Raw genomic sequence first — 24,296 nt, forward strand, 5'->3', positions numbered from 1 at the left:
AGGACACACACACAAACACACCCACACACCAAGCACACACTAGGGCCAATTTAGAATCGCCAATCCACCTAACCTGCATGTCTTTGGACTGTGGGAGGAAACTGGAGCGCCCAGAGGAAACCCACACAGACACGGGGAGAACATGCAGACTCCACGCAGGGAGGACCCGGGAAGCGAACCCAGGTCTCCTAACTGCGAGGCAGCAGCGGTATTTTGCTATCTATACTAATAAAAGGCAAAGCCCTGACTGACTGACTGACTCACTCACTCACTCACTCACTCACTCATCACTTATTCTCCAACTTGCTGTGTAGGTAGAAGGCTGAAATTTGGCAGGCTCATTCCTTACAGGTTACTTACAAAAGTTAAGCAGGTTTCTTTTCGAAATTCTACGCGTAACAGTCATAATTGAATCCTACTTATGTACATATATACATCCATAGCCTGCAGCTCGGTCGCCGTGTGAGGCGGCGTTGCGTCCCCCATCACCACGCCTCCCACGTAGTTGGCTGCCTGTCTACTGTATATTGCGCTCCCCCCCCCATCCCCATGCCTCCCATGTAATTGACTGCCTGCCCATATGAGGCAGTCCGTCGCTTCGGTCTCTTCATTCCCTTCTTTGCTTCGCCACGGTATTCACGTCTCCCTTCTGATAACTGCCGCCTTTTTATTTAATCCATGGCTTCTCTGCTCTTTTATTGTTCGTTTATTATGATGCAAAGTTATCGATGAAGGCAGTTGTATGCTTACAACGCTTGACAGATGCCGAATTTCACTTCAACACAAGTCCTGCAAGTACTAACATAATTGAAACAAACCATGAAACTCAAACTGATTATGACAGCAGCAATCCAAGCTGTGAGAAAACAGTAAAAGGAAGGCGTGTCAGACGTTGTGGTACATTTTCTGATGCGGCTAGAAGGAAACAACTTTGTGACGCTGTCGCTAAATACTCGCAGGCAAATCCACAAGTTCATAGACACGCTGCCGCTAAATATGCGCAGGCAAATCCACAAGTTAATACCGGGAATGCCTGTTAAACATCTTAGATTCATGAGTAGCAATTTGGGTAGTGAGATGTCTATCGAGGTGATCACCATCGATCAAAGAACTGTCACTTACCGAGTGGTTTCCATGCCTGGAGATGCCGCCTGCCTTTTCCTTTCTCTGTGTTACATATTGCACGGCCATATCAGGCTCAATCTTGATATCCGGAGGAACATTGTGTCTTGTGTATTGATATACTGGGACAGTTCAAGGTGTGGACTGATAACGGTACAGGAGAGAATTATACTACACAGGAGCATTATAAGAGTGAAATGCTTAAGCCCTTCACCTATGGTCCTGCATGCGAGTTGATGGCTGCCGCTGAATTGTTTGGTTGTCTCTTTCAAGTCTACCGAAATGGCCAAATATTTTACACCTTTGGAGAACCGCCAATGGCTCTTAAACATCTTAGATTCACAGGTGACGATTTGAGTAGTAGACACTTTGATGTTTATGAATGTTTCAACTCTCAAAATCTGGATGCAAAGTTATTGATGAAGCCGGTTTTATGCTTACAACGCTTGACAGATGCCAAATGTTACTTCAACACAAGTCCTGCAAATACTAGCGTCATTGAAACAAACCATGAAACTCAAACCGATTATGACAGCAGCAATCCAAGCTGTGAGAAAACAGTAAAAAGGAGGCGTGTCAGACGTTGTGGTACATTTTCTGATGCAGCTAGACGAAAACATCTTCGTGACGCTGTTGCCAAATACTTGCAGAAAAATCCACAAGTTAATAGACACGCTCTCACTAAATACTCGCAGGCAAATCCACAAGTTCATAGAAACCCTGTTGCCAAGTATTCGCCGGCAATTCTACAACTTAATACCGGGAATGCCTGTTAAACATCTTAGATTCACGAGTAGTGATTTGGGTAGTGAACGCTTTGATGAATGAAACCTGTTCTTTACAATGGTTGACAAACATGGAATGTAACTAGAACACAACACATCCTCCAAATACGAACCTGATTGAAAGAAATAATGATAATCAAATCCTTGATGACAGCAACACTCATAACAGTCACAAAACAATTACATTGACAATCATGTTATGTTATTTTTAAAATGTTTCCTTTTCTTTTTCATAACTTATTTAACACACTACTTCTCCACTGCGAAGCGCGGGTATTTTGCTAGTAGATTTATAAACGGTAACAATATTTCGATGCATATATTTTAAAACTGTTTCTATTAAAGTATTTATAATTATAATGATTGCTTATTGCATCAGCATCATTTTCACATGTATTATATTTTGACTTTTTAAGAAATAGTGGCACGTAATTTACACAAAAGAGGAGCAGGTCATTTTAATGAATATCCTGTGTTCTCATAGATCAGTGTTTCATTGATTTCATTGGGAACCTGCTGTTTTACAACAGCCTTCACATATTAGCAGCAGTTGGTTATGCAGAAAGGCCATAGCGTGTACCTAATTCTGAACAGTAAAATATATCCAGTAGCTGTTAACAGATTATATATTAATATGGCAGAAAATAAATTTCATTCAGAGAATATGTTGGTAAAAGAAACACTCCAGTGCTATGCTGCTGTCTGGATGGTTATGGTATAAGCAACAATGTCATGTAGAGGAAGTGACACATTAATCCAGCAACATTCAACATTAAGCAGCCTCCTTCACTTTGTAACTGCCTCCAGAGTGTTTAAGCTGTCCTCAGAGCAGAGCCACCCGTCTTTATTAATTTGTTAAACCTGTTGCCATTTTCTGCTTTCATGCTATTTCTTCAGCATGCCACTATGTAAAAGAGAATAATTGCAGACACACACTGGCAAAATTTTTCTTCCCATGCATAGGGTCCAGGACCTCCTCATGGAATATGGTTGATTCTGGCCTATTTATGTATACTCTAGTGTTTCCAGCCTAATCCAGATATCTGTTAAGATATACAGCAGATATCTGTTAAGATATACAGCCTATTATTAAATTAAAAACTTATTTTCAGATACTGCATGATGGACACAGCTTGCAGGTCATGTTTTGGCTCATTATTTTATCTCATTATTGTTTGGTAGCTAATTAAGGAAAAATAAACAATTAAGGGGTCTGAGTCTTCAAGAGCAAGTCAATTACAATTAATTCAAAAGACGTTAATTAGCAGCAAAAACAGGTCACTAATTAAGAAAAGGCTTGATTGAAAAACCTGCAGCCACTGCAGTCCTCTAGGACTTGAGTTTAAGAACCCTGCTTTAGAACAAAGATCTCTAACTCTGGTCCCGCAGCAGTATTGTTGCTGAAGCTTTTCATTCTAACCCTTTTGTTAATTTGTGACCAGTTTTTGCTGTTATTTAACTTCTTTTCCCTTCATTTCAATTGCCTGTGAATCATTAATTTTTTTTTACCTTAAATGGCACACAAACAAGAAATGAGATGTGAAGTGAGCCAACAGATAACTAGCTACGTTGGAGTCTTAAACTCCAACCAGTTTCACTCCAACCAATTTGTAGAAAAATGAACATTACACTTGTTTTTTTATTTGCTGATATTTGTCGTTAATAGTTCTCTAGCGATCTCACAGATGAATGGGGTGTGCTGGTTTATGTAAGTTAAGGCCGACTGCAGAAACAAAATGAAAGGAGCAGAGTTTTCTAACGCCTGAAGAATATACCTGCAGTTAGTGCTATAAAGCCCAAGTTCTTATAAGGCGCTGTGAGTGTATTCAGTTGAGCACAACTGATCCACCCCATCTTATCTGCATCCTTGTGGAAAGTGCTAACTTGGGATCAGACACTTTGCTGTTTCAGACAATTTTATCGACACTCACAAAGTTTTAAAAAAAGCATTGACAAACATAGCATATCATCAAATGCAGCAACTGCAGCATTTTTTTTTCTCAACCACATTTACATATCAATTTCATTGTCTTGCCAGATTACAGCATTTATCTTAAAGCCAAACCAGTGCATTCAATGTTGTCAAGCCCTTAAACAACTATCATACCTTCCTTCTACCAAAAACAAAAATTAAAATACCTTGTCTTAGTAAGTTTCACTATTGGAAACTTGCGCACAAAACGTAATTTGCTCAAAAGGAAACTCTGCTGTTTTGGTCAAAATTAGAATTTATCATTGAAATTTGTCAAAGCATTTTTCACAGCCAATATAATGTGTTCTCTAGCAACTTTTTCCTAAAGATATTTTCCTTGAAATTCACCATGAAGCAGCTTAGGAAAATTTTTTTTCTTCTTCAAAGCACCCCATGATGCTTAGCAAGGATAGTGTTTCATCACAGAGCTGTAGCTGCCTTGAACAGAACTTTCATGCTTGCTTACTCTTAAGTTCACTGCTGATCTGCTTTATGCATGTGTGATGTCACAATAAAAAGTGTTCATTTCAAAGTTAGCCATGTGTTAGATTTATGATCCAAAAACCTATAAAGGCTTTCCTCTCATTGGAAAACAGAAGAGACCCTTTGAAATAATAACAAAACATTTATTACTGTTTATAAGGCATTTCATTCTTGTTGATAAAAGACAAAAGTTTCAATCATCTGCACAGATACACAGGAAGCAAAAAATACGTTCCTGCTGCTCCACAAGTCTGTGACTTCAAAAAATTGAACTCGGCCAGTCCCACACTGCCACTACATGGCATGGTCAATTTGTGCCCTAAGATTTGAACGCTGAGGGCAATGTTCTATATTTTATTTACCTATTGCTAGTTTGTGACCATTTGCCATATTTTGTGTTTTTTTTTTTTATTGTCTGTGGTGGTGCCATGGTTAGCACTAAAAAGGCACTGATCGAGTTCCTTTAGAGCTGGTACTGATCACCGATATCATGTTATTAGGTCGACTGATGCCAATTCAGAGTTGTGGAGAAGGCTTATGTTCTATTTTAAAGTGTTAACTTTGGTATTTTTAGAATTAAACTGTAAATCACAGGTGTTATCTGTTCATTTATATTAATACAATGAAATTCTATAGGCTTATTGTTCATTAACCATAAAAATACTAAAATAAACGATATTCCTTTAAAAACTTACTTTTTAAATTAAAAATTATATCTAGACAAAATATTTATCCATTTAAAAGAAAAGAAAATTTCTCCTAATTAAAATCCATATGTTTAATTTCTTCTGTAATTTATATAACTAAAACAAAGTTTAATTAAAAAAAAAAAAAAAAACAAGTAGTTTTCATCATTTGTTTAACACAAAACTGTATACTCTCACACATTCATTCAATTAATTGATACTAGAAGTTAAACACTGTTTAAACATAAATATAATGCGCTTATTGGTTTTAATCATTTTTAATTATTGATTGCACTACAGCTTTCTTGCTATTGAATTATGCATTTACTGCAGTATATTTATGTAGTTTTTTTTGTTTTTTTTCCAGTGTACCAGCTACCTAATTCTTGATGTGTTATTAATATAAATTACCATTTTAATTATGCAATATTTGCTACTTACCAAAACTTATGCTGTATCTATCTATCTCTCTCTCTCTCTCTCTCTCCTCGCGCGCGCACACACACACACACACACACACACACACACACACACACACACAAATAATAAACACTGTACAAACTTTGCACTTTGTTTTTTGATCTGATGAAGGTATTGTTTTTCACACTCTGATGAGAAGTCAACTGGATGGTTCTTTTTGAGTGAGTAAAAGTAATTAGTAACTTCTCTTGGGTAGATATTTATTCAAACCAACTGTATTTTGAGGCAGTGCTAATTTTAGGCTTTGATACTCATAGAGACAACACACTGGCTACTGTGGGCTGGTAGAACATTTCCAGCAGCTTGCTGCATACATCTAAAGAGTCTCCTTAGGAAGTACAGTCTGCTCTGGCCCTTCTTATACACCACCACTATATTGTCAGATCAGCACAGTTTGTTGTTTATGTGAACCCTCAGGTACTTGTTGCTCTGCAAAACTTCCACATCCTCCCCTTGAATGGTGATTGGTTTCAGAGGGTCCATGGCACTCCGGAAGTCAACGACCAGGTCTTTTGTCTTGCTGATGTTGACTTACAGGTGGTTCTGTTTGCACCACAAGATGAAGTCCTCCACAGCTTTCCTGTACTCTGATTCATCTCCATTATTAATTCAGTCTGTGATGGAGGAGTCATCTGGAAATTTCTGTAGATGTCAAGTGTTGGTATTGTAAGGAAAGTCTTTTGTGTAGGGATTAAATGGGAGGGTGACAGGACAATTCCATGAGGTACTCCTGTATTACACACCACCATTTCTGACAAAGTCTTTCAGCCTCACAAACTGTTATCTGTTGATGTGGGAGTCCATGATCCAGGAGTTTGTGGAAGCATCAAGATGCCAAGCCCTAAGCTTTCTCCCCAGTCAGTGAGGTTGAAATGTGTTAAAGGCACTGGAAAAATTAAAGAAGATTCTTAATTGAAGTAAGAACAACTAGCTGGTCTGCCCAGCTGGAATGTCCTTTTTTGGCACTGGGACGACATAGGATGTTTTCTGTAACTGGGGAACCATATTTAAATTTAGGGAAAGGGAGAATAGGTGCTAAAGGATGTAGCAGAGCTAGCTGACACATGTTTAGGAGTCTAGAGACCTCTGGTTTGATGTCCTTGTAGGGGAAAGTTGTGCAGGGTGTGGGAGGCAGTTGGGGATGGCTGTACTGACAAGAATAAGGCAAAGCTATTGAAGAACTGTTTCAGTTCATTAGCCCTGTTCTTGTTCCTCTGCAATATATTTTGCAGCCTGCTTGTAGCCACACTAACAGTTCTCATTCAGTTCCACATTTCCTTCATGTTGTTCTGTTGTAACTTGTGCTCAAGTTTGTTCCTGTAGTGGGATTTCCTCTCACAGAAGTGCTTCTTCAGTTCTAACTACACCTGCTTCATTTCATCCTTATCTCTGAACCTTATGGCTCTCTTTTTATTCAGTAGGGCTTTCAGATCTTTTGTGATCCATGGTTTTTGGTTGAGAACATAGAACACTGTCTTTTGTGGGGACTGTGTTATCCAAACAAAACTTTTGTAGTCTAAAATACAGTTGCTGAATCCAACAGTAACTTCACAGTATGAATTGCAAAGTATATCCCAGTTTGTGTTCTCAAAGGCATCATTCAAAGCCTCCATTTTCCATTTCTGAATGGTCATGGTGGTGGTATGAGCAGTACCAAATTGTGATCGGATTGGCCTAAAGGTTTTTTTACATTGGCATATAACACATCCAGGGGTTCTGTTTTCCCTTGTTGTACAGTTCACAAACGGGTAAAAACTGGCTAGGGTGGATGAAAGTGAAACATGGGGAAAGTCCCCAGAGATTGTGATGAAAGCACTGGGTTGATCAGTAGTGAGTTTGCTTATTACAAGATATGCTATGTCTGTTGTGATTGCTGTGTCTGCCTGTTGGACACTGTAAACTGCAAGCACAATGGCATGTGAAAAATATCTAATTATATAATTAGGCTGTAAGCCCACTACAAGCAGCTCAACCTTTGGGTTCCATACATGTGTTTTAAATGTAATGTGTTTGGCATTGTACCATTTTTCGTTCACTAAAACAACATGTCCTCCTTCTTTGTTCTGGACACTTTCGATCCAGCTTCTGTCTTTCTGCACGATTTTAAATCCATCCAGTTCAACCGCAGAGTCTGATGTTTTATCTGTAAGCCATGTGTCAGCCAAGCACATGAGACTGCTAAGTTTGTGTTTCCTTTGACTCCTGATCAGCATTGAGAACTCATCCATGGTATTCACCAGCAATCTTTCATTGCCCATGATAATGAAAGGCAGTTATGGTCTCAGTAGCTCTGCTGGCAGCCTGGCAATTAGCTCTGGCACTCTGGGCGTGAGTGCGAGTTCTTCCTCACAATGTATTTATCCAAAAAAGTTCCAAATAGCAATGAAGAGAAAAAAACAAAGAAGGTACTGTTCCAGGCATCTGCTTGTGGCAGTTCCAGAAGTATCCAGTATTTTGTACAGAAAAATGTTCTTTCCTCACCCTTTGTTCATCAGTCCCTTTCAACACCTGATCCTACAATGGGCAACGATCTGTTGTGAAAGATCAAAAATTGATGACTTAGCCTACTGAGATAAATTTTAAATACATCAGTCAATAATTAAATATGATTATTGTAGCTAGAGACCTACAGTCCCCTTCTTCAGTGCAATTTGTCCCTTTAATGCACTGTTCAATGAAAAATGTTTACTTTTCAGCTCCATTGCATAGTATTATAATAGTGTGTTTTCTTTAACTAGTACATTTATATACGAGGGGGAGTCAAGCTAAAATTAGAAAATTTGATTTATTAGAAAAATGAAATGAAATGAACCTTAACAAAACTGATAATGTAATTTCTCAATGAAGTCTCCACCATTCTCAATGCACTTGCGCCACCTGCCTGGAAGTGCCTGGATTCCAGCAGAATAAAATGTTTTGTCTTGTCCTCGCAACCACTCATGCACCAGAGTTATTGGGGGGCGGAGTTATTGAAGGGTACTAAGGTCACAAGTGCAAATTACTGTGTCTTGCTGGAGACCAATGTGAAGCCTGTTATTCGATCCAAGTGGCGCGAAATGCTGTTTCAAGGAGTCCTTTTACTGCAAGACAGTGCCTTCCCACACACTGCTAACAACACTAAGGCTTGTGTGGAGAAACTGAGGTTTGAGTTATTTCCACATCCTCATTATTCCAGATTTGGCACTGTGTGATTTCCACCTTTTGGGCCAAAAAAACATCTGGGTGGTTATCGATTCAAGACAGATGATGTGAAGAAAGTAGTTCATGAGTGGTTGCAAGGATAAGACAAAACCAGGCACTTCCAGGCAGATGGTGCAAGTGTATTGAGAAGGGTGTAGACTACATTGAGAAATTACATTATCAGTTTTTTTAAGGTTTGTTCCATTTTCTAATAAATCTTATTGTCTAACTTTAGCTTGACCCACTTGTATATTACAGCCTAACCTTAAGTAGGCTTAGTAAAATTTTCAGGATAAGGCATACATTACACATTTAGAGTTTGCATGCAAATAATTTCTTAATTTTCCTCAGTGCTCTGTCTTTCTTATATAAGTTAAAACACTCTTTAAAACAATGGCTCCTGAACTCTGGTGCCTTTTTCTTTGCTGACCACTGAACTTCCATAATTTTCTGTATGTGTAGGGGAGCAACTAAAACAACTCTTACCAACCTGACATACCTTATAGGTAATATTTGATTCTCCTGGTGTTTTGCCTCCAGTTTATGAAGACGTGCATATTGTATATGCTAATAGGAAATAAAGATTTAGGTCAGTTGTTTTTTTTCCAAAATGATTTGTTTTAGAATCTTTTAATTTTTTTAACAGGACATGTTGTTCAGTTATATTTTTAGATATTGCAAATCAAGATCCAAGTCATTTTTCATTTAACAAATTTTCTTAAGTACTTTAAAAAATGAGTTGATAGCAAGATTTAAGCATTGTTGTCATTAGGTTCAACACTTCTTTCACTGTCTGGGCAGGTAATATTGAAGACTAGCAAAATACCCGCGCTTCGCAGCGGAGAAGTAGTGTGTTAAAGAAGCAATGAAAAAGAAAAGGAAACATTTTGAAAATAACGTAACATGATTGTCAATGTAATTGTTTTGTCACTGTTGTGAGTGATGAGTGTTGTTGTCATATATATATATATATATATATATATATATATATATATATATATATATATATATATATATATAAACATATATATATACATATCTATACATATACACATATATACATACATATATATATCTACATATACACATACATATACACACATACATACATACATGCACATATATACACACAAATACATATATATATACATACATACACACACACATATATAAACATATATATACATATACATACATATCTACATATATACACACACAGCTATTTCAGTATCAGTGCAATACGCTGCTTGTTAAAACGGATGACTCCCGCTTTACGTGCAAGTCTGCGTGATATTATGAACTATCGATTTGTTCAAGTTCTATTTAAATTTTAAATAGAAGGAATTTTTATTTAGTCGACAGAAATATCTTTGGTAGGAATGGTAAAACAGACAGGAATATTATTCGTGAATAAATCAACTCAAACCTTAAACAACTTATAATATTTTGCTCTCCATAAAAATATATCCTGTCTAAATTATACAAGTTAGAAATAAAGTAAACGTTAAAAGAACAAACATTCAAATTTCTTTACTCTTATGTAATTTTATATAAGAAATAAACTTAGATTTTAAATATCCCAAAAGATTTTGCTCTCCATAAAAATATATCCTGTCAAAATTATACAAATTCAAATATGAACATGCTGCATAACAAAACCTGGAAATATAAATAAAATGTGTTCCTTTCAGCAATAACAAATCAAATCATTCAGTTGTCTTTGCTCATATGTCATTTTAGAGCTGGACGCCTGGCATCTTTTTTGGCACAGGTTCGTTTCTGTTTGGTGTGAGGTTCTGTGTTGTGGAGATTCTCAGGATGGATTGCAGGTGCTCATCAGTGAGGCGACTCCTGTGTGCTGTTTTGTTAGTCTTTATCACTGAGAAGAGCTTCTCACACAGATATGTGCTACCAAACATGCACAAGGTTCGAGCCGCATGTAGACGGACTTTTTTTGTTCTTCAAAGTCACCAAAGCGCCGTGCAAACTCAGTGCGCCAGTTTATCAGCAAAGTGCGATTTGGGAACACCGTAGTGACGACTTGGTTTAACATTACTTGGCAACAGGGAAAGTGGGGCAAGGTGCACTGGTGCATTTGTGTCTCCCATAAAAGCAGCTTCACTTGAAATCACTTTGTGATTGTGCACGGGTAAAAACGTCCGCTGAAGTGTCAGATTCTTATTTAATTATTCTGCTTTCTGTATCTTCTGCATTGCATTCAGGTTACCCTGATGTTTTGTCTCATAGTGCCGTCTTAGATTAAATTCTGTAATTACAGCCACATTAGCTCCACAAATGAGACACACGGGTTCAGTAAACATATACTCAGCCTCCCATCGGTTTTAAAGGCTCTATTTTCAGAATCAACTTTTCTCTTCAGCATCGTGTGAGCTAGCTTCGCAATAACTTGCAGCATCATAAGGTAGACTTGATTAACGCGGTAAGTGTTCGGCAAGGCAGCTGAAGCGCTGCATTATGGGATCTGTAGTTTATTGTGTTACCAGCGCTTCATATACCCGGGCTTTAATAACAATAATACAGTATATAAAATGATCTCGCGGCCGGATGTGGCCCGCGGCCCTTGAGTTTGACACATATGGACTAAATAGAACTTGAAAAGATATATTTTTTCAAATGTGATCGCGCAATTCAGATAGAGTTGACGCACTACAGCCTGCATGCCTCAATAAGTCATCCTCCTCGCTCTTACTTTTTACCGCTCATCTAATGAATACACTGAGTATGGCTTTACCAAAACAATCATTGATGGCTAATAAAGTATCCATTATTCGAGTATGTAGATCGGGATATATATATATATATACATATATATATACCCGCGTATCGCAGCGGAGAAGTAGTGTGTTAAAAAAGCTAGAAAAGAAAAGGGAACATTTTAAAAATAACGTAACATGACTGTCAATATACAGTATTTGTTTTGTGAGTGTTACTGAGTGTTGCTGTCATCAAGGATTTGATTATCATTATTTCTTTCAATCAGGTTCGTATTTGTAGGATGTGTTGTGTTCAAGTTACATTCCGTGTTTGTCAATCGCTGTAAAGATGACAGGTTTCATTCATCGATTCGTTTCTTACTGCATCAATAAACAGCTCGCTTCTTCTTTATCTGAGACCTGACACACTGCATGCACGGGTTTTTTACACTGTCTTCCTTTAGCGGACATTGACTTTTTCCAACGTGTGCTTTGTTTCTGCAGTAGCTGGATTTATGAATATGCTTGTATGTATCAGACGCTTCATATTTTTTGCTGCCTTTTCAATTGTGTAATTCGTTTTGTTCAGCTGTTTGGAACTGTTGCTTTTATTTGTGCACTGCGTCAGTTCACGTGAGCCACTCGGTGTACATGCATCGAAGGTTCCCAGCTGTGCTGGTGCCATCTCGTGCTATGTCCATGGCTGTATTTAATGTTACCTTAGTCCTGGCACTTAAAACTTTCTCTCGCAGTTTCGCTGAGTTTGTGTCAAACACCACCCTGACCATCTCATCTTCCTCTCCATAAGCACAGTCCTTCACCCGTGAATATTTACCCGTGGCAGTTTGCTATTGGATTGCCGCTGACGGACGGCCTTATATGGGCAGGCACTAAATTACAAACGCCAGCGCAGCCTGTCTATGAACTTAATTTAAAGTGTAGGTTTACATCGTGCTTTGTTTCCGAAGTAGCAGAACTCATGAATATGGTTGTATATGTCACTCGCTCGCTTCTTATTGTTTCGCTGCCTTCTCAATTATATAATGCATGTTTTCTTAAGCGCTTTTTGAGGTCTTCCTGGTTTTCTATGTACTGCGTGATTACGTGGGAGGCGTGATGATGTCACACTAAACTCCGCCCCCACGGCGTTGAAGCTCATCTCCATTACAGTAAATGGAGAAAACAGCTTCCAGTTATGACCATTACGCGTAGAATTTCGATATAAAACCTGCCCAACTTTTGTAAGGAAGCTGTAAGGAATGAACCTGCCAAATTTCAGCCTTCCACCACACGGGAAGTTGGAGAATTAGTGATGAGTGAGTGAGTGAGTGAGTGAGGGCTTTGCCTTTTATTAGTATAGATATCTTACTGCTACAATATGGCTAAAAGTTTGAAGAGGATAAAAAAAATACTTTCTGCCCAAGACAGCAAATATATTGGACAGTAGCTTTTTTCAGTATTTTTCTGTTTTTAATTGTGTAACATTTTGATTCCGTACCTGTACAGTGCTACTCATTGAAACACTGAAATTGGAACAAGGCAAGAATAATGTATGAGTGTCTTCTGCCTTAGTGTTACCAGGCTGCAACAAATGTTACTGTGATTAGAGAATTTAAAAAAATAATAATAAAGAGGACTGATTTATGACCTTTTATTAGGTATAATGCCCTTTGGGTGCTGGTGGTCCTTTTGGCTTTGGAACCCCTGCAGATTTTTTTTTTTATAGCCTACTCAAGGCGTTTGTTTTTTTTGTCCTCCTGTCATCTGAACTTACCTTTTTCCTTACTTACTTACTTATTTTTAATATTATTGCCCTATCTTTTTTTTTCATTTCATATAGTTATCTTTTTGTCATCTTGTAAGACACTTTGAGCTACATTGCTTGTATGAAAATGTGCTATATAAATAAATGTTGTAGTGCAGGATATTTACCTGAAGAGTGTTGAAACAGCTATTAACCTATCGTATGTAATTCTGTTTAATTTACAGGCAGTGAAACCAGTGCAGACTGTGGCAGTGGGAGGAGTGGGAGTGAGCACCCCTCAGTTTAAAACCATTATTCCATTGACAACCCCACCAAATGTGCAACAGATCCAAGTGCCTGGTAGTAAATTCCACTATGTGCGCCTTGTCACTGCCTCCACAGGAAGCAGTTCCCCTCAGACTGCTGGATCTAGCACAAATTCACTTTCTCTCCAGCAAGGTTAGTGGCAGTATATGGGAAGATTTTAATATGAATAGGTTGGTTGCTTTCCTTGCACATCTTAATGTTGTTTCAGTCCTACTTCAAAGCTGAACACAAAGTAAGAAGCAAGAGTTTATCTTGTGCAAAGTGATTCTTTTTTATTGTCCCACTGTTAAAAACAAAGGAGTGATACAGTGTTTGAGGGGACATATTTTGAATGTGAATACTTTACTAAAATAAGTCAAATGCTACCACATCAGTCTGCTCCAGTTCAGTAAGAACTATTTAACAGGAATAAATATTTAATACAAGATTACAAGCATTTTACATTATAGTTAAATCCGGATGAAATATTGTAACTATTGGTTACTATTAGTATTTCTGGTATAAATAAGAGGTTAACTCCTCTCAGGTATAGGTTCTCAGTCTCTGTAGCAGCCTTTTATTAAGAAGTTAATACATTTTTCTGAAAGCTTTGTAAATGTATGTAATACATACATTTTTGCCAATATTTTCATGTAAAGCACATTAGAGAAAGAATGTTGAGAATGAAACCACTATTCAAAAGGAAAAGAGTAAGGCCAAAGAGGTGGTTTATGGATGTGATGAGGGAGGGCATAAAGGCAGTTAGTGTGGCAGAAAATTATGCTAACGACAGAGATAGGTTGAGACGGATAATCCGCTGTGGTGATCCCTGAATGGGAGCAGTCAAAAGAAGTTGCTTTGAGATCCTGAACAAAAACAAACCAACAAATTAGAATAAATAGAGTCCATGTGTGTATTTATGTGCACTTATATTTAAATATTTACATTTTTATTTAAAACTTTCTATAAAACTTTGCTTGCTGTTTCATTAGAATAATTTATGCTTTATTGACAGCTAAACCAGTAGTGGTGAATACAACACCTGTACGGATGTCAGTTCCAATAGTTCCAGCACAGACTGTAAAGCAGGTTAGTGTGAAACTAATGTTTTCTCTTTGTTTAAATTTAACTACAGTAAATAGTTGTTACTTTTCATCTTTATGCACAAATAACAGATTTTGTTGACTTTTTTGCTTCTGTGCATTGCTTAGTAGTTTTTTTCATGATCTGTCCAGCAAGTCAATTATAAATAATAAAAAGGGACCTCATCGTCACTATTGATCCTACAGAGCTGACCTACCTGGCCTGTGCTTCTCATGGGCTGTGAGCAGAACCTGTCAACAGACTAGAATTAGTTTAGCCCCACCTTTGCTTTGTGATTGGTAGCTGCCTTCACTTGTATCTGCACTTCCACCTGCTTTTATTTCATTGTGCAGCAGTTGATAACTTAAAGGAATTTATGTGCAGTTCGTGTATTAAAGTGTATTTCAGATTGTAGGATGGAGATGCATTGTATTGGTTCTAATTTAATCATTGACTGACGTTCTTTGTACAATTGTGCTGTCATACTTCACGGTTTTTTCCTTCACACAGATATAGTTGTCCAAATAATTTAAAAGTAGTTAAATAAATTGTTACCATGTAATAGAATTATCAACGAATGAAATGAATGCCTGTAGCCCAAATAATTAATAAATGTCCAAAAGTAAAAAAAGCTCCATGACCCTTAACATTTATCCTAAGTCATATATTAGTCTCATGTATCTTTTGTGTGTTCTTTGTCCCTTTCTTGCTACTGTTATTTTATTGGATTTAATTTTATTTTATTATCCCTTTTTACTGCACTTTGTAGTTTTTATTGTACAAATGTAAGCTGTTCCCCATATATTGCATAGCTTGCTTTAGTCTGACAGTTTCCAAGTCTACTTGCAACTGTTGCATGATACCACCCTTTCCAATATTCACAACTGCAGCTTTGCATTTTGCTTGTAGAATGCCGATTGTATTGTTGATATTTAAAACTAAACATTTTAGACAGAAGTTTCCTGTTTTCTTTAAGTGTCCATTTATTGTGTTTTTCATAATAAGTGAAAAATTATAATGCACTGTCCAAATATGCTTTAATAATTAGTTCTTTATTTATGGATTCAAACCTGGCTGTTTCTCAGGCTCATCTACCCTACTGTATCTGGCCTCGCCTGGTCTTTTACCATAATTAAAAAGGAAGTGCTTTCACCTAGCTGTTAGAATATGTAGTCTATTTATGGAAGACCTCCGTATGTAGTTGACATTTGAAATTAAATTTGGCTGTGTGGTGTCAATTGTTTGAAATTGCATGCAAAGTAAAATGAAAACAAGGCTTTTTCCCAGTAACTGAGTTATTAACAGAAACAGGTTTCAAAGGCACTAAGAATCCCAAGAATCAACATTAAATCAAAGAATAGGAGGAAGCATAAAACTACTCGGAATCTTTGTAGAACAGGTCGGCCCTCAAAACTTAGTAGCTAGCTAAGAACAAAATCAATGAAGCAGCTGAGAGGCCAAATCCAGCTCTAAAGTATATAGGTATTTTGTTAAAACTGAGACAGGAAAAATGGAAACCTTTTACAACCTGCAAAAGATGTGCATCTTTCAAAGAAGTTGATATTTAAGCAATACCATTACCCCAAACACAAATCTAAAGCTACTGTTAAACAATTTGAAAGCAAGAAGGAAAAACTCCTAATTTTGCACAGTCAAAGTCCTAAGTTAAATATATATCAGAAGCTTAGGTTTTCTGTGGACTGCCACTTCCATTGTTATCTAAAAAATAAAAAAATGCTTTAACATTTATTAATAATTTACAGCTTCAGTTCTTTTGATAAAGAGACATCTAGCAAATATTAAATGCCTAAGGTATAAATTGATTATGTATTATGGCTCATCAAAACGTAAAGTAACCAGACAAACTTAAGCTTGCAACCCATTAAGTTGATGTGGTATTTGTTGTGTGGATAGTTTCTACTCCTGCTGTGTATGAACGCATGAATTCTCTAAGAATCAGTTACTGCTTCATGACTTTTTTCACAACCAGTTATAAAAAAAAATGGTTCAGAATTATCTAGTTAGTGGGTTATGCTAATCATGTGCAAATGACTTTAATTGCATAAATACATATTATTTTTATCCTTTACAGGTTGTTCCCAAACCATTAAATACAACTTCTCAGATCGTCACCACAAGCCACTCGCAGCAAAGACTGATAATGCCAGCTACTCCTTTGCCACAGATTCAGCCCAATCTCACTACTGTGTTGGCGCCTGCCCCTGGTGCAGGAAATGTTGGGTATGCTGTTCTTCCCGCTCAGTATGTTACACAGGCAAGTTTACTTCATTATACAAATAATTTTTAAGTATATTATTTAAAATGATCCCTGATTGAATAGCTGTGTGAGTATAATCTTATATTGAATAGAATTCTCTTAATAGTACTTAGTATGTCTTGCTTTTTTTTACAAGGAGTAGTTGAAAGGACCAATGTAAGCATCTAGAGAAAATTGAATAAACAAGCAGAAAAGTATAAAATGAAATGACCTATTTGTACTGTTTTCATGTTTATGCTAAGAGACGTATGCAATCATTCATGTTTTATGAGAGCTTAATAAACTCTTTGGAAATGTACCTGTAAAATAAAAAACAAATGACTGTTTGTTTGATTTTAGCCTGTTTCCATTCATTACTCAGTGATATATATTTAAAAGTCTGCTATATTTGTGGATTATCAGAAATTAAGGTGCATAATAAAGAAAAGATGTTAAAAAAATGTTTTTTGCATAATGAACTGAATTAGGCTGTGTGATCTAGTTGTTCAGCCTCATATCAAATTCACTTTGTGACCCTGAACAAGTCACTAAGCTGTTGTATGTCCATATTTTTAAATATTTGTTGTGTACCAAAGTATTTCTAACATAACATAATTTTAGCATTTTTGGATAATGTGATAGCTAAATAAACAATAGTAATCAATTAATTGGTGTGATTTCTTGGGTTCTTTTTCCAGGAAATACATTTCTGTTACCTTTTTTAAAAGATTTCAATTAATTCTATTGTGTTGTTTTTATTATAGCTTCAGCAGTCTACCTTTGTTTCTTTAGCAAGTAACACTGCAGCCTCCTCTGGAATCCAGTCTCAGTCTCGATTACCACTCAATGGGTTTGTATCTCGTTCTGTTTACAGTTGTTTGCTTATATGTTTCCTGCTATATTTATACTTTCTAGATCTTTATTTTAATACTACATTAGTTTTAAGAATGCATTCAATTTGTGCAGTAAAGTTAATTCTGTTCTAAAAGTGGATTAGGCTAAAAACATGTTGGTGTTATGGAAATATATATCGAGACACTATCATTTAATAAAATAATTTGTTTTTCAGTTCAGCCCAAATTTCTGTTGGAATAATGCATCTGATTTAACTGCTTTAATACATAGCAAAATATACATGAATATACTGTTCTGGCATGGCTGGTAACCATTATAAACATTAGAGGTTAACCGTGTCCTGTATGCACATTAAAAAAGAAAATCTGATGTGTCCAACACACTTCCACCCATGAAGCTGTGATTTTTGGAATAAAATATGAAAGGCCAGAGTGAACAAAAAATATAAAATCATTATCTCCATAGAGTAAAATTATTTTTGTTTGATTATTCACTTAAATTTCATTTTTTTTCAAAGGTAGTAACTGTACTAAGATTGATTTGGACAGAATGATTCTTTTTTGGTTATGTCCACTGACACTCATCCTAACATAAAAATACATATACAGTATAGTACATCTCTTTGAAAGTGGACACATTGGGGGCAGGAATGGCAAAAATGCATAAATCCATTTAAAACTTGATGTCAAAGTTTTGCAATTATATACACAGTATATAATGTGTCTCTGTGTGTGTATTTATTTATTTACAGCCCTACAATGGAGTTGTAGAATTGGGATTTCATTCATATTCTCTACAAATCACTGTGTAAAGTACTGTGGGTACAGCACTAAGCTGTAAAAAATCAATAAGGCTTGTCAAAGATTTAAAACAGTCTGATCCATGAGTTGATGCTTGCAGAGAGAAACAACAACATGTACTTTGAAGCATTAGATTGTTTGTGTTTCTAATTTCTTGCTTGTAATTTACTGCTTAATTTGCTTAAGAATCACTTTTGTTTGATTTAACCAGTCTATAGGTGATAAGCAAGTGTGCTAAACACCTTGGTCTTGGCAGTCAGCCTGGTAATGGTTTTTTGCTTTCTGTTCCAGGCATTAGAAAAAAAGTGGAATTAGAGTTGCAATTCGGCCTAACAGCTTGTCTTGATAATAAAGAGGAAAGAATGATTATTGGTTTCCCCAAAGCATCAAACTATGGTCCAAACACTGTGAAGGAGACATACTAACTACTGAGAGCCACTATATAAGAAAATTGTGATCTTAAAATATTTAATTAAAAAAATATACTCTTCAAAAGATATGCTGTATTTTGTTTAGTGTCTTATTTCCTCTATGTTTACAGTACTTAAGTTACAGGCATAATAGCATAAATGTGAAGTGGCCAGAACAATTAAGGATAATTAATAAATGATAGCTCAGTCAAGCACCCCTCCCACATCATCAGTAAAAATAAAAAAAGAAAAAAGCAGCATTTATTTAAAGCTGTTTACATTCTATATTCTTTTTTAATACATAAACACAAGGAGTGAAAGTTTATTTGTGTTTCCTTTAAAACCAGAATATCACCCTCCTCCTCTTCAGATTCTGCATCACGACCCAGGAAGCCGTGCAACTGTACAAAATCCCAGTGTCTTAAGTTGTAAGTAGTGTGAATTTATAAAAGTACACTTTTAGGTTGATGTAAATTAAATGATTGTTGCTTAAATGTTAGAACTTGACACATAAAGTTCTAAAACGTCTAGTTAATGTAAGTCCTGGGCTAGATTTGTTCACTATGTTGCAGTTACTATATTTGTTTTCTTTTTTTTGTAGATATTGTGATTGCTTTGCGAATGGAGAGTTCTGTAACAACTGCAATTGTACAAATTGTTTTAATAATCTGGAGCATGAAACTGAGCGACTGAAAGCTATAAAGGTATAAAATTCTTAAATTAAGAGTGAAGAGATCAAGCAGTGAGATACCACACACAAGAAAAGATAAAAACGTTTGTCAAGTGTTTTTCAGATAGCTTTAGGCTGTAGGTTGTCATTTGTGTTTCTGTTAATTGTCTTCCGTTAAAAATCTTTTGACAAAGAATATTTTAAGTAATCCATGCATTTTTCTATTATTTGATTTGCTTAATCAAGTGCAGAGTCATTGGATTTAGGGTCTATTTTGACTAGGCAAGAACTAGCACTGGGAGGGTGTTGGCATAGGATTTTAAATAATGGGTAAGTGGAAACTTGGGGATTATAGTGTCTTAGAATCTTGGTAGTTGTATGGAAGAATAGAAGTTTAATTAAGAACAGTACAAAGCAGTATAATTTATTTATTCCCAAGACAAAGCATGCTGAAAGATATACACCCACAGTGGCCACTTTCATAGGTACACTTGCTCATTAACTAAAGAAGCCTTCTCTTCCAAACAGTTTCTCATATGATCAAGAGATTTAGCTTCTATTTGAACCAGCGCTTTGACTGTAGTATGACTATTATTGGTACATATGGCAGTTCCGGCATCTTAGGAGTTGCTGGATTCCTGGGATTTCCTTGCATTATGGTCTCTGCAGTTAACAGAGAATGGTACGATAAAGAAAATACATGTAGTTGACAGCAGTTCTCATCTTGCTATTAAAAGAGGGCAGAGTAGAATGGCCAGATTGACTTGTCAAACAGAAAGGCCATATATAATCAAATAAAAGCCCTTTACAACAGCAACAACAACAAATTTACAACAGCAGTGTGCTGAAGGACATCTCTGAGCACACAGAACATTGAATCTTGATTCAAATTGGCTACAGACAATAACAGAAATGTGAGACTACAGTGGCCACATGATCATCAAATCTGGACAACTGAAGATTTGGAAATTTTTGCTTTTTCTGATAAATCTCAATTTCTGCTGCATTATGCAGATAGTAGAGTTAACATTGGCTCTAAAGAGCAAAAATCAATGAATACATCCTGCCTAGTGTCAGTAGTATAGGTTGGTGATGGTAGTGTAACAGTGTAAGGAATGTTTTCTTGGTACATATTAGGCCACGTGAACATCATTCGAGTGCCACAGCATAAACAAAGCATCATTGCTAATGGTATAAATCACTTTTTGGCCATGTTGTACCATTTTTTTGAATGGATGCTCCCAGCATGATAATGGACCATGTTGCAAAGAGCACATCATCTGAAACTTGTTCCACAATCATGAGAATCTTTTCAGTTTACTGTAATGGCCTGCGCAGTAGATCACATTTGGGGAAAGTTAAGAGGCTAAAAGCATAAATATTTGGCCAAAAAGATGCAGAAATTGCTTGATGCTGTTTTCCCCAGCAGATTTAAAGAATGCTTCAAGTGTCATTTTAAATCAATTCCTTGTATAATGTGCAAAAAGGGTCCCAGTATTAGACAGGTATGCCAAATAACGTTGCAACTGAGTGCTTGTACAATATAAACCAGTAAAACTTAATTAGATAAAGCATTGTCCAGTTTTCCAAGCCATTAAATAAATTCAAAGGCTACAGTTTATTGTTTGTAGACCATGCTAATTTTCTGGGTGTGTTTGAGGGCTAACAACCATAACTGCTAGTTTATATTTATTCCATCGTCTAATGTAAGTTATGGTTGACAGATACGTTGCTCTCATTTTTTGAATACTTTTATTTGAAACATTTTTTCCTCATAGTTTAATCCTTCATTGATTTTTTTTTTTACATGATATTCTGACTTTTTTTCCAGTTTGGCTGTTTAAGGTTGTAAAACAGTTTTAATTGTTTCCAGGCTTGCCTGGATCGAAATCCTGAAGCTTTCAAGCCGAAGATTGGAAAAGGAAAAGAAGGTGAATCAGACCGTAGGCACAGTAAAGGCTGTAACTGCAAGCGGTCAGGTTGTCTTAAGAATTATTGCGAGTGCTATGAGGTTAGTTCTGTTAAACAATAATTCTTCTAATAAAGTATTATAGTTTAATATTGCAGATCTGTGATTGATAGAGGACTACTGCAGTTAATACAGAAATCTTTGATTTTTCTTCTCCTCTTCATGATATTTGACTTTTGTTTTTAGTATATTCTAGGGTGCTGTATGCATGGGTAAGATGTGCTTTTAGTGAAATTTACTGACTGTGAAATGCAATTCTGATGTATTTTGAATTATATATACTCTATTATCTAAGTGCTCTGTGTTTATGTCACAAAAAACAGATGGCCGGCTACTTTAAAAATATTATATAAAGTACAGTATATTTGACCTTCTTTCTCGTGTAGTTTGGAGTGCAAAAAAAAAAAAAAAAAACAAGAGGCAGCAGTATTGCATATTTTATTTATCTTCAGAGCACTTCAAAATCCTATCTATAAAGCTTTGAATGATTTAGTTAATATATGATTCATTTGTATATCCTTTTAGTTTTGAAGTGAATTTAATGAAATCCAGTTTCATAAATACACCATATCAGTGGAGAATACAGTGAAACCTCGGTTCAGGATCGTAATTCATTCCAAAACTCTGGTCGTAACCTGATTTGGTCATGACCCAAAGTAATTTCCCCCATAGGATTGTATGTAAATACAATTAATCCGTTCCAGACTGTGCAAACTATATGTAAATATATATTTTTTAAAGATTTTTAAGCATATAGTTAATTATACCATAGAATGCACAGCGTAATCTATACTAATAAAAGGCAAAGCCCTCACTCACTCACTCACTCACTCACTCACTCATCACTAATTCTCCAACTTCCCGTGTGGGTGGAAGGCTGAAATTTGGCAGGTTCATTCCTTACAGCTTCCTTACAAAAGTTGGGCAGGTTTTATATCGAAATTCTACGTAATGGTCATAACTGGAAGCAGTTTTCTCCATTTACTGTAATGGAGATGAGCTTCAACGCCGGGGCGGAGTTTCGTGTGACATCATCACGCCTTCCACGTAATCACGCAGTACATAGAAAACCAGGAAGACCTCAAAAAAGCGCTGAAGAAAACATGCATTATATAATTGAGAAGGCAGCGAAACAATAAGAAGCGAGCGAGTGACATATACAACCATATTTATGAGTTCTGCTACTTGGGAAACAAAGCACGATGTAAACCTACACTTTAAATTAAGTTCATAGACAGGCTGCCGCTGGCGTTTGTAATTTAGTGCCTGCCCATATAAGGCCGTCCGTCAGCGGCAATCCAATAGCAAACTCCACTAAATATTCACGGGTGAAGGACTGTGCTTATGCAGAGGAAGATGAGATGGTCAGGGTGGTGTTTGACACAAACTCAGCGAAACTGCGAGAGAAAGTTTTAAGTGCCAGGACTAAGGTAACATTAAATACAGCCATGGACATAGCACGAGATGGCACCAGCACAGCTGGGAACTTCGATGCATGTACACTGAGCGGCTCACGTGAACTGGCGCGTGCACAGATAAAAGCAACAGTTCCAAAGAGCTGAACAAAACGAATTACACAATTGAAAAGGCAGCAAAAATATGAAGCGTCTGATACATACAAGCATATTCATAAATCCAGCTACTGCGAAACAAAGCACACGTGGAAAAAGTCAATGTCCGCTAAAGGAAGACAGTGTAAAAAACCCGTGCATGCAGTGTGTCAGGTCTCAGATAAAGAAGAAGACGAGCTGTTTATTGATGCAGTAAGAAGCGAATCGATGAATGAAACCTGTCATCTTTACAGCGATTGACAAACACGGAATGTAACTTGAACACAACACATCCTACAAATACGAACCTGATTGAAAGAAATAATGATAATCAAATCCTTGATGACAGCAACACTCAGTAACACTCACAAAACAAATACTGTATATTGACAGTCATGTTACGTTATTTTTAAAATGTTCCCTTTTCTTTTCTAGCTTTTTAACACACTACTTCTCGCTGCGATCGCGGGTATATATATATATGTATATATATATATCCCGATCTACATACTCGAATAATGGATACTTTATTAGCCATCAATGATTGTTTTGGTAAAGCCATACTCAGTGTATTCATTAGATGAGCGGTAAAAAGTAAGAGCGAGGGAGGATGACTTATTGAGGCATGCAGGCTGTAGTCTTGCGCGTCAACTCTATCTGAATTGCGATCACATTTGAAAAAATATATCTTTTCAAGTTCTATTTAGTCCATATGTGTCAAACTCAAGGGCGGGCCACATCCGCCCGGTGTAATTATATCCGCCCGCGAGATCATTTTATATACTGTATTATTGTTATTAATGGCCAGGGTATATGAAGCGCTGGTAACACAATAAACTACAGATCCCATAATGCAGCGCTTCAGCTGCCTTGCCGAACACTTACGCGTTAATCAAGTCTAGCTTATGATGCTGCAAGTTATTGCGAAGCTAGCTCACACGATGCTGAAGAGAAAAGTTGATTCTGAAAATAGAGCCTTTAAAAACCGATGGGAGGCTGAGTATATGTTTACTGAACCCGTGTGTCTCATTTGTGGAGCTAATGTGGCTGTAATTACAGAATTTAATCTAAGACGGCACTATGAGACAAAACATCAGGGTAACCTGAATGCAATGCAGAAGATACAGAAAGCAGAAGAATTAAATAAGAATCTGACACTTCAGCGGACGTTTTACCGTGCACAATCACAAAGTGATTTCAAGTGAAGCTGCTTTTATGGGAGACACAAAT

The 24,296-nt window shown here is 36.6% G+C and overlaps 1 protein-coding gene across 4 annotated transcripts in view; it reads left to right on the forward strand.

Annotated features, from left to right (window-relative positions):
• Positions 1-24,296, forward strand: part of lin54 (lin-54 DREAM MuvB core complex component) — a 98,476-nt gene that overhangs the window by 64,906 nt on the left and 9,274 nt on the right. For all 4 annotated transcript variants that reach the window (XM_039758824.1, XM_039758826.1, XM_039758827.1 and 1 more), the window contains 7 exons: positions 13,412-13,625; positions 14,488-14,561; positions 16,648-16,830; positions 17,577-17,662; positions 19,225-19,305; positions 19,479-19,581; positions 21,421-21,558. In XM_039758824.1, the coding sequence (XP_039614758.1) occupies positions 13,412-13,625; positions 14,488-14,561; positions 16,648-16,830; positions 17,577-17,662; positions 19,225-19,305; positions 19,479-19,581; positions 21,421-21,558 (879 nt within the window). The remainder of the gene's footprint in view (positions 1-13,411; positions 13,626-14,487; positions 14,562-16,647; positions 16,831-17,576; positions 17,663-19,224; positions 19,306-19,478; positions 19,582-21,420; positions 21,559-24,296) is intronic.

The sequence above is a fragment of the Polypterus senegalus genome, chromosome 7 (genome assembly GCF_016835505.1).
Source record: "Polypterus senegalus isolate Bchr_013 chromosome 7, ASM1683550v1, whole genome shotgun sequence".
NCBI lineage: Eukaryota > Metazoa > Chordata > Cladistia > Polypteriformes > Polypteridae > Polypterus > Polypterus senegalus.